Source organism: Lupinus angustifolius, unplaced genomic scaffold (assembly GCF_001865875.1).
Source record: "Lupinus angustifolius cultivar Tanjil unplaced genomic scaffold, LupAngTanjil_v1.0 Scaffold_9_22, whole genome shotgun sequence".
Lineage (NCBI taxonomy): Eukaryota > Viridiplantae > Streptophyta > Magnoliopsida > Fabales > Fabaceae > Lupinus > Lupinus angustifolius.
Window position 1 is genome coordinate 82087 of NW_017718123.1, and position 11002 is coordinate 93088.

At 31.5% G+C, this 11002-nt stretch overlaps 1 protein-coding gene across 1 annotated transcript; it reads left to right on the forward strand.

Annotated features, from left to right (window-relative positions):
• The first annotated feature begins 1746 nt into the window (after positions 1 to 1746).
• On the forward strand, positions 1747 to 5661 carry LOC109337621 (caffeic acid 3-O-methyltransferase-like). The gene is made up of 4 exons (XM_019574633.1): positions 1747 to 2180; positions 4355 to 4691; positions 4792 to 4856; positions 5314 to 5661. Exons 1-4 carry the CDS (start codon positions 1800 to 1802, stop codon positions 5611 to 5613), a joined length of 1083 nt encoding a protein of 360 aa, XP_019430178.1. The 5' UTR covers positions 1747 to 1799; the 3' UTR covers positions 5614 to 5661.
• The last annotated feature ends 5341 nt before the right edge of the window (positions 5662 to 11002 follow it).

Consider the following 11002-nt stretch of genomic DNA (forward strand, 5'->3'; position numbering starts at 1 on the left):
TGAATAATATTTCACGTGTTAGAATATTTAAACATCTTATGTAGTGGACAGTGGTTATAAAATTCATACTACAATGAAAATTCATACTATAAGGAAAATTCATACTATTCAATTTAGTCTTTGGTTTTTTTTTCTAAGACCCAATTTAATCTCTAAAACGTTTGTTCCAAAATATTATTTAAAATAATATTGACCCAATTTAACTCTATACAAAAATAATAAGGTTCCAAAATAGTCATTAAAAAAATTGTTCATGAGACAATTTGAACCTTATGAAAGATAAAGTTACCGTATACTTCTTAAAGTTTTATGCAAGAGATAAACTGGTTCCTAAAATTTTTGATCTCCCCCACTTGTCTAATTTTCAAAGAATTAAATTTCCTCACAAGAGAAATTTTGAAATATCAAATTAATTGTTTGTCTATCTATGGTAAGTATCTTATATGATAGGGTAAAATTTCTTTATATGATAAGTATCTTAAGTATCACATGCTAAAATTAAGCTGATAGGGTAACTTTGATCTCTCTACTATAATTAAACTCATCCAGCTCTGATTCCCCCTCATTATAGTGTGTCTCTACCCACTACTAGAACACTTATAGTATGGAGCTGAGATCATTTTCAGTGTGGGAAAGTCTATTACTAACGTGTGAGAGTTAAAGTTAAGTTTTTTAATTTATTAAAAAATTATTTAGAAATTTGGATCATTCATGTTTTTTAAATATATACGTCATCATCTTCATTCAGTACAATATTATCTAGTAGTAGAGAGTTTCCCTTATGTGGTAGAGGTGGAAAGAGTCATACCCTTATGAGTTATGAGGAGCTAATGTGTAAGACTCATACTTTTTTAAAAGTTAATTTAATTTAACAAATCTTATTAACTATATTATATATTAATATTTATATCATAATGTTTTAATGTAATTAATATTACTATATATGAAATTTTAATGTAGAAAATATAATTTAATTGATAATATTATATGAACCTATTTGAAGATTTTATAACATATTGAAAGTTTAAATAGATTAACAAGTATTTTTTTGATATTATCAAGAATATCCTCTTACCCATTTCGAGTAAGGAACTTATCACTTTCGTGAAATCAAATTGTTGACCTTTTGGTCATCCTAGAGATCTAGCGAGACTTTATACTACTAGACCAATACTTTGTTGATAATATACAAACATGTATGATAAATCTAACTTGTACAAATATCTGGTGTCTCAAACTGTATTCCAAAATATATATCGAACTAATAAAAATAAGACATTACAATTACAGAAAATTAAATATTGATCGTTTTTTCTATTTTATTTTAATATTATTAATGTGAAACATGATTTGAAACACGGTTGCAGGAAAAATATTCTTGTCCACCTAACCTAACCTTGTAGCCTCCATTACAAATTATTTTATATCTAACTTTGTCCACACTATTCAATCATCCATTAGTCAATAATGTTAAAGTGAAAAATGTAAAAATTTATGCATAGACACTATATTATTTATCATTTATTTTTATTATTTTTTATAAGAGTCAATAATAATTATAAATAAATGATTAATAATAGACTGATAATATATAAAACTTTCACACTATCAATATATAAATGTTTTTCCTAATGTGTTATTTTCACCTCGTTGAATGGTGAATTAGTCAATAGTAGTATGCTGTGCGCTTTTGTTTTAGAGCGCTTATAAATTTGTGTAGTTTTTTCTTCTAATAACACACTTCCCTTCAAATCGAATAAGCAACCTTTGAGTTTATAGAGCAAGTACAATACATAGTAATGGAGAAAATGAATGGAGTTACCAACATTAAAGAGTCTCAAAGCAAAGCAAGACTTGTAATATTTGAAATAGCACACATGATTAGTGTACCAATGTCCCTCACTACTGTTATTAAACTTAAGGTCCCTGATGCCATATGGCAAAATGGCTTAAACATTCCACTCTCTGCCTCACAAATTCTCACACGCCTCCGTCCTCATGGCGGCGGCGACGCCGAGAACCTCCAACGCATCCTCCGCTTGCTGGTTTGCTATGACATCTTTACTGAGCACTTGAGTAGCTGTGGTGAAAGGAAATACTCCCTTGCCTATGTTGGCAAGACTCTAGTTGCTGATGAGGAGGGTTTATCCTATGCAGCTTATATCCTCCACCATCATCAGGTTAAAATTTTCAATTTTCTTAATTAATCACTACATTATCTATAATCTATTTTTAATTATCATTGAATTTTATATAAAAGTAATAAGAATAAATAAAAGATAATTTATTAACTTTGTATAAATCTTTACACTGTCAATGAATATTATATTTACATAACAATTATCTAAAAATGTGTATACAAATATGGAAATATAAATGCACATATATGGAATGTCTCATTTCCACATCTAGACATAGGAGGGAGATCTCATATTCCTATTAGTGTACTAAGTCAATCAAAATACATTATTTAATTGAAAAATATAAAAATAAATAAATTAATATTTAATATTATTTTGTGAATATTATTGGATGGAGATATAAAGACATCAAATTTTTGTAAAAGAGGATCTCAGTCCCTAGACATATTGAAACAATGCTATTTCAATTATTAAGGTAAAATAATATATTTTGACCGAAATATATTTAATAATATATTGTCTCTTGGAATTATCAAGATTATTCGCCTCTTCAACAGGAGTAGTTTAAATAACTAATGCACATGAAGATAAGACAAAATAGTGTAATATCTTTGTAATGTTAATATTAAGATTTATACACATATAATATATTATTTATTATTTATTTGAAATATTTTTTCTTGAAAAGTTAATAATGATTAAATATCAACGGTAGATGATGCAATAATAATATATAAAACTTATATAAATACATCTTTTTCTCAAGATAAAATGACAAGCAAGAAAAAAAGTAGATACTGATTTTTTTTATTTTTAAAGAGAAATATAAGATGAATAAAGTAAAAATGGTGGAGCAATTAACAATTTAACATATATCACATGGAGATTATAAAGAGTGAAAATTGAACAGAAAGGGAAAAAGTCAATTGATTTTAGAATAAAATATAGTAATAGAATCATTGACAAGTTCTCATTCAAAGAAAATGAACACACAAAAGTCTGTTAAATGTAAAATAGTCACTACATAGTGTAAAATTAATTCTTTAAAAGATTCAAATGATCATTAATTAAATTCTAAAAAGACTAGTGTTATGGTGATCATTTTAATCTTTAGGGTTAATTGCAATCTCAATTCCCAACTTTTTATGATTAGCCAATTTGGCCCCTTTAGTCTCTACACAGTGAATTTGATCTCTAAGTTTTTTTTCAATTATTGTAATTAGTTTTTTTTTGGTAATATGGTAGTTATGTCATCACACAGTAGATGGCTATGAAAAAAATATTGACAAACCAAAGAATAATAATACAGAAGTTATATTTTTAGCTTTAAAAATGCATTAGAAAATAGAATTACACTATCCAGTAATGGAGAAAAGTTTGACTCCACTTTTTATATAGAAGCGTAACATATGTTAAATCTTGAGATTTGAGATACTAAAATCACCAAAAAAAAAATTGTCAGCTAAAAAAATACAGGGACCAAAATATATATTTAAACCTAATATTTCAAACTTTTATATGCCCATTTTTATAAGAGAAACTTGATTTACAATGAATATTTGAACAACTGATTTAGCATTTTTACTCCTTATTATTTTACTAGATTGCTATTTACTTCAAAGTATCATTATAAAATTAATTAAAACAGTACAGATTTTCATTAGAAACTCCAACATCTACTTTTTGAATATATTAAATACGGTTTTGCAAAACCAATATTGTGTTGAAAGTTAGAGATTTATATATTGTATAAAACTAATGGTTGAGGTTCAATTTTGACACCGTTTTACAAGTTGAGTTTTGAAGTAGAAAAAAAGAAATGAAAAACTTTAAGTCATTTCATAAGTATATTTAATGACTCTCAAATCTTTAATTTTTATCTATTACCCTTAAAAAACAAACTACGATACAAGCTAGTCACTCTTCCAAAGGACAAACCCAAATAAGGACAAGGGTATGATATATTATTTTGTCATAATTCTCCTTGTGAGGGTAATTAAGGAACAGAAAAACACTTTATAATTGGATAAATATATAATTTTTTGAACTTATTAAATACCGTCAAACATTTCTCTTCCAAATAAATATACTACTTTCTAATAATAATAAAATATCGTTGATTTAACAATACTGTACTTGTATATTATGTGTTTGTGTAAGAGCTTATAAAATATACTGAATGTAAATGTTGGTAATATAATGAACATATATAGGATGCATTAATGCGAGCTTGGCCATTGGTTGGAAAAACAGTGGAAGACCCAACAATAGAGCCATTCAAGAAAGCAAATGGAGAGGGAGCAATATCATACTACACGAAGAGGCCAGAGACTTTGGATTTGACTCATAAGGCTTTAGCTGGGATATCAGTACCCTTAATGAGGGACATACTCGATTCCTATAATGGCTTCCATGGGATTGAGACACTAGTCGATGTTGGTGGAAGTTCTGGTGTAACCCTTCAATTGATCATGCAGAAATACCCTAATGTTCGAAAGGGTATCAACTTTGATCTTCCTGATATGGTAGCTTGTGCACCAAATATCCCAGGTACTTATGTATAATGTATTCACAGTTTTTACATCACAAGAATTTATAAAGAAGGTAACTCCTCATAAGGTGCTTTCTTACTACTCTATATCCATAATAGGTGTAATCCACGTGGGTGGTGACGCATTGGAATCTGTTCCCTGTGGGGATGCTATCTTCATGAAGGTGCTTTCTTACTACTCTATATCCATAATAAATTTTAACTAAGATTTAATATAAGTAATGCAACACATTTTTTATTAATGGCTAGAGTTCTTATGGTTAGGAAATCTTCATCTATCAGAATATATAACATTTTTTTATGAGTTAAGTGAAAAAAATATAGAAGTGAGTTTGACACTACATCTTGACTCAAAACTTTAAGATATTACATCTATGAATTCATTCACTTATATGCTCTTTAATGCGTCCACTTTTATAAATATAAGGCTCTTTATTCAAACTTGAAATACACTACAGTTATGGAACACACAAATAATCAAGAGTCGACGATGAATGTGTATTGGCATATTAATAATTGCAAAACAGGAAATGAATGTTATATTTATTAACATCTTAGATAATAATTTCTGTATATAAAATAGCTAGTGTTACGTTATTTTTGTGTTGTATGAATTTGCAGTGGGTACTTTTAGCTTGGACCGACGATGAATGTCTTAAAGCCATGCAAAATTGTTATAAGGCGCTTCCAGTGGGTGGAAAATTGATTGCTTGTGACCCTGTGTTGCCTGAGCTCACTAATGAGAGTCAGAGAACAAAAGCATTGTTAGGGGGTGACATATTCATAATGACAATGTATAGAACTAAGGGGAAGCATAGGACTGAACAGCAATTTAAAGAACTTGGGATTTCTGCTGGTTTTCCTCATTTCCGTGCCGTTTATGTTGACCCTTACATGCCCATACTAGAGTTTCAGAAATGAATTGTAGGTGGGTTTTGAAGTGTGATTTCAAGTCTAATAATAATGGATTAAAAATAATAACATTTTAAATAACGACTGAAATCGTGGTTTTAGGAATACCCAAAACCTCTAGGTTTCACAAGTTACTCACAAATGTAATTATAACTGTGTTTCTGATATGGTTTTTTTTGTGACTTATAAAACCTTAACATATCGGTATTTGTGATGTTCTTGAATTTATATTTAAAATCTTGGTAATTATATATCACTTGTGGTTGTTCCCCATGAATAAATTATATTCCTCTTGTATTATTAGTTACTCATTTATGAGATGCTTGATTTGTTTAACTTCAATTCTTTTAGTTGATACTCATACTTATTTTATTTTCTGTTTTACATATCGAGCACTTTGAAGAGAGCCGTCTCTCATAAGTCAATAACAAGGTTAATACTCACTCGCTTGTAAACTATCATGTAATATTCATTCATGCATACTGATACTGGAGAGTCTATTAATAGAATATGAAGAGAAAGAAAACTTTGTTAATTTTAAAAAAGTATTTTATTGAAAAATAGATTAAATAACAATCTTCATCCAAGAACTCTATAGTGATTGAAATTATTGCCAAATACCTTGTCAAATATTATGATAAGCCAAATACTCACACTACCAACCGTCATTACCTTTTTCTTTTCATCAACTATATGTTTTTTACTAAACTATTCATTATATTTTAATTATTATGAAATATCTTGATTATAGCCTAATTATGAAGGTATTTCTGAAATTTATTAATCTAAAAATAGTCAAATAACGATCTATTAAGTAAGAAATTTATTAATTAAATTTTAGTAAAATAACGATCTATTCAATAAGTAGTTCAACATGTATTTATATCTCTATCTAAAAGAAGATAATAGATAATGTAAGACTTATTTTTGAACAATTTCAACTTATCAGAAAACTATCTCCCATATCTATCTCTCATATAAGACTAGAAATTATCACAATGTTATCTTAGAATTAAGAGAAAGGGATAAATTGGAAACGAATGAACTCATTCTCATTGAATTGAATAGAATGAATTACAAAAGATACCAACCTACTATATATAGTAAATGGTTAAATAACTTCCCTAACAACTTTTTACTAAGGGAAATAAATGAAACTAAGCTAACATAAGCTTAAACCAATCCAATTCTAAAGGAATATATCAAAATCCAAATGCCCAAACAATTCCAAAACAACATCCAATCATATAAATCAACATCCCACTCAAGTTGGGTGGTGGATGGAACACAAACCCAACTTGGAAACAAAAGAGTGAAATGAAGCAGGAGGCAATGGTAAGGTGAAGGCATCAACCAACTGATCAGACGAAGCAATGAGAAGGAGATGAATGAGGCCCTGCTGAATTTTCTCATGCACCACATGCCAATCCACTTCAATGTGCTTGGATCTCTCATGAAAAACAGGATTATGGGCCAAATAGATGGCGGATCTGTTATCACAATAAATAGAGGCAGGACTCAACAATGGAATGTGTAAATCTGTGAACAAGTAGTTGAGCCACTACACCTCACAAGCTGTACTTCCTAGAGTCTTGTACTTAGCCTCAGAGGAAGACATACTGACTGTGTTCTGCTTCTTGGACTTCTAGGAGATGAGTGAAGAACTAAGAAAGATGCATAAACTTGTGATGGATTTCATAGTATCCAAGCAGCATGCCCAGTCTGAATCAGAGAACCCAACAAGCTTAATAGCTGAAGTAGAGGAGAAAAAAGCCCTTGAGCAAGGGAAGACTTCAAATAATGAAGCACTCTAATAGCAACCTTATAGTGCACATCCATAGGTTTGCACATAAATAGACCGAGTTGCTGAACTACATATGCTATATCAAGCCTAGAAATGGTGAGGTAGAACAACCTCCCTACAAGCCTTCTGTAGCAGAGAACATCATAAAAGGGTTCACCTTGTTCAAGTTGTAACTTGAGTGAAGGATCAAAATGAATCTTGGCAGGCTTGGCAACCAAGGAACCTGAATCCTCAAGAAGAGCCAAGGCATATTTCCTCTAATTCAAGTGAATACCATCCTTTCTTCTAGCAATTTCCAGACTTAGGAAGAATTTGAGTGGACCTAGATCCTTGATTTTGAAGGTCTGATCTAGGAATTGCTTGACTAATTAGATTTCATCAAGGTTATCCCCAACTAGAACTATGTCAACCACATACACCAATATAGTAGTGAAGGAGGTGGAAGTGGATTTGGTGAATAAGGCTTGATCTGCTTGTGAGTGAGAATACCCTATAGAAATCAAGGTAGAGAACAGAGTAGTGTGTCACTCTCTACTTGCTTGCATCAAACCATAAAGTGACTTGTGTAACTTGCTTGCATCAAACCATAAACCTCTTCATGCAAATCCCCATGAAGAGATGCATTGTTCACATCAAGCTGCTCCAAAAACAAAGACTTAATAGAAGCCAAGGCCAAGACAGTCCTAACAGTGGTGATTTTCACCACAAGAGAGAAAGTATCAAAGAAATCCACACTTTCCAACTGAGTATAACCCTTGGCTACCAATCTTGCTTTGTACCTCTCCAATGAGCCAACTTAGTAGCTTGCTTATAAGTTCTAGGATCATGAGTACTAGATATTGTGAGACATAACCTCTTGTAGTCAGGAGAGCACCTTGAATAGTCCATAAGAGAAGACAAGGGATAGAGGATTTTGGAGGAAAGAGTAGTAGTTTTGGCAACAGTGTGAGCAAGAATGCAATGATAATCTTGCAAATGAGAGGGAGGTCTTCTCTGTCTAGTGGAATGTCTAAGAGGAAGATTTGAAGTAGGATATGTATGTGACTCAGTAGGAGATGTGTGTGACTCAAGCTAAGATGATGTGTTTGACTCAGAAGGTGTGTAAGACTCAAAAGATGTGTTTGACTCAAACAAAGGATTTGTGTTTAACTCAGGTGAAGACATTATGGTGGACTCAAGAGGAACATGACCAGAAACCATAGAAACATGGGAAGTAGAAGAAGACTCATGTGTAGGACTTGGAGGATCATATGAAGTAGGAGACAGGGGAAAGAAACTTTCATAGAATATAACATCCCTGGACATAAAGATGTCATGAAAAGACAGGCCATAAAGAATGAAGCCCTTAGTCCTATCTTTCTAGCCTAAAAACATACATTTTCTAGTCCTTGGATCAAGTTTACCCCTCCCTACAGCAAGGGTACTAGCATAGACTAAACAACCAAAAACCGCCAATGATTCTAAAGCAGGTAATGACCCATGGAGTAACTGATATGGACTAGAATTTTGAAATAAGGGACTAGGCAACCTGTTAATAATGTGGACAACATGATGAATAGTAAAATTCCAAAGAGTGGAAGGTAAATTTGCTTGAAAGAAAATGGCTCTAACAACATTAAGAATATGTTTGCGTTTCCTCTCAACCACACCATTTTATTGAGGTGTGGCAACACAAGAGCTTTGATGCATGATCCTCTTAGAAGAGAAGAAGTCATGCATCAGAAACTTAACTCCATTATCACTCCTAAGAGATTGCAACTTGGTTTTAAACTGATTTTCAACAAGATTAACAAAATTGACAATGTGCTGTCTAGTTTCACTCTTGGTTTTCATTAAGATTACCTAAGTAAATCTTGTAAATCATCAACTAATGTGAGGAAATAATTGTGACAAAAAACAGAAGTAGTGGAATAAGGACCCCATATATCAGTATGTAATAACTGATTTTTTTATTAGAATGAGTGTTGCTATTACAAAAAGGTAATCTCCTTTGTCTAGAAGTATGACAAATATCACAAGGTATATGGGTTGTATTACAAACATGAATAAAAGAAAAAAACTAGACATTGTCTTCATTAGAGATGATGGAGCATGACTAAGTCTGAGATGTCAGAGAGTGAACTCATTGGTGAGACTAGAGGATGAATGAGAGACAAAAACAAATGAGTATGTCTTGGGTAGAAGATTGATGACAAACAAGCCTTGTTTTAAACTAGTTGTACCAATCATCTTCATGGTAGTACTCTACACAATGGCACAATAGTTGAGGTGAAAGGTTAGATGACAATGTAGAGATTAGATCAACTTATAAACAGACACTAGATTGACATGGAAGTTAGGGATATACAAAACATTGAACAAGACAAGAAAATCAGAAAAAATAATTGTACCATAAATAGAAGTACTAACTTTACTTCAATTAGGTAGTGTGATCATAACAAGTGAAATAGTTCTTTGATTACTAAAATGATGCAAACCATAAGTAATATGGTCAGTAGCTCCAGTATCTAACAACCAATCTACACACTTGTTACCTGATGTCGAGGGCAATGCAATGTTATTAATTGCTATTATACCATCAGAGATTGCAGAATTGACCTTGCTACCATCATTTTTATTCCTTTTAAGCAATTCTAGGATAGATTTTACTTGATCATAAGTGAAGCTCTGACTCTTGTTGCTCTTAACTACACCATGATTATCCTTATTCTGGTAGTATGATTTATCATGTCCATGCTCAACCTTTATAGGGAAACTGTTAGCAACATTAGCTGATGTCCCTGGTCTGGTGTAGTGATAACCAAGTGGATAACCATGTTTTAGGAAACATGTGTCCACTGTGTGACTAGTCCTTTCACAGTGAGTACAGAACCTAGTATTGTTTCCTCTAGCTACACCATTATAAGGCATCTTACCTCTTGTAACGCCCCGAAAATTACTCAAAAAAAATCTTGCTAAAAAATGGTATATTTTTTTTTGATGCCATATGAAATTTATTTCCATATATTCATTTCATTTCGGAACATCACTTTAAGTAACATACAATGCGGAAAATCAAAATCACCATAACCTAAAGGTAATAAAAATATAACTCAATATAACTTTGAATCACACTTCATTAGAATATTATGAAATGTTGGTACGAAGTACAAGGCGGAATCCTAATCGTCGCCCAAATAAAACTACTCGCAAAATAATTGCCCTACACAAGTACACTCATCAAAAAGCACAAGGGTCGGTGTAGGTATAACCGTTTTCCTCAATCCTCCATGCCCCCTCCTGGGACATCGACAAGCGGTAACTCAGAATCCTGGCAGAACGATCCATCTGAACAAAATGCGAATAGAAGAAAAATAGAAAGAAAAGGGAGTAAAACATCTAATGAATATTACTCATTGACGGCGTAGAATTACACAGAATATTACATCCAGACAGACACGCATAATAACATAATATATACATCACACACAAAAATGCACAATGATGAATGATGTTATAATCTCAGATTATGAGGATCAAAGTCCACAATCTCAATGTATGAATGTTATGCTTGTTTCATCCATCCTTTCACCAATATCCTCCCAATATACTATT

Coding starts and splice junctions, on each gene's coding strand:
- LOC109337621 (XM_019574633.1), top strand. CDS start 1,800: ATGGAGAAAATGAATGGAGTTACCAACATTAAAGAGTCTCAAAGCAAA. Junction 2,181..4,354: donor ATATCCTCCACCATCATCAG/GTTAAAATTTTC, acceptor GAACATATATAG/GATGCATTAATGCGAGCTTG. Junction 4,692..4,791: donor TTGTGCACCAAATATCCCAG/GTACTTATGTAT, acceptor TATCCATAATAG/GTGTAATCCACGTGGGTGGT.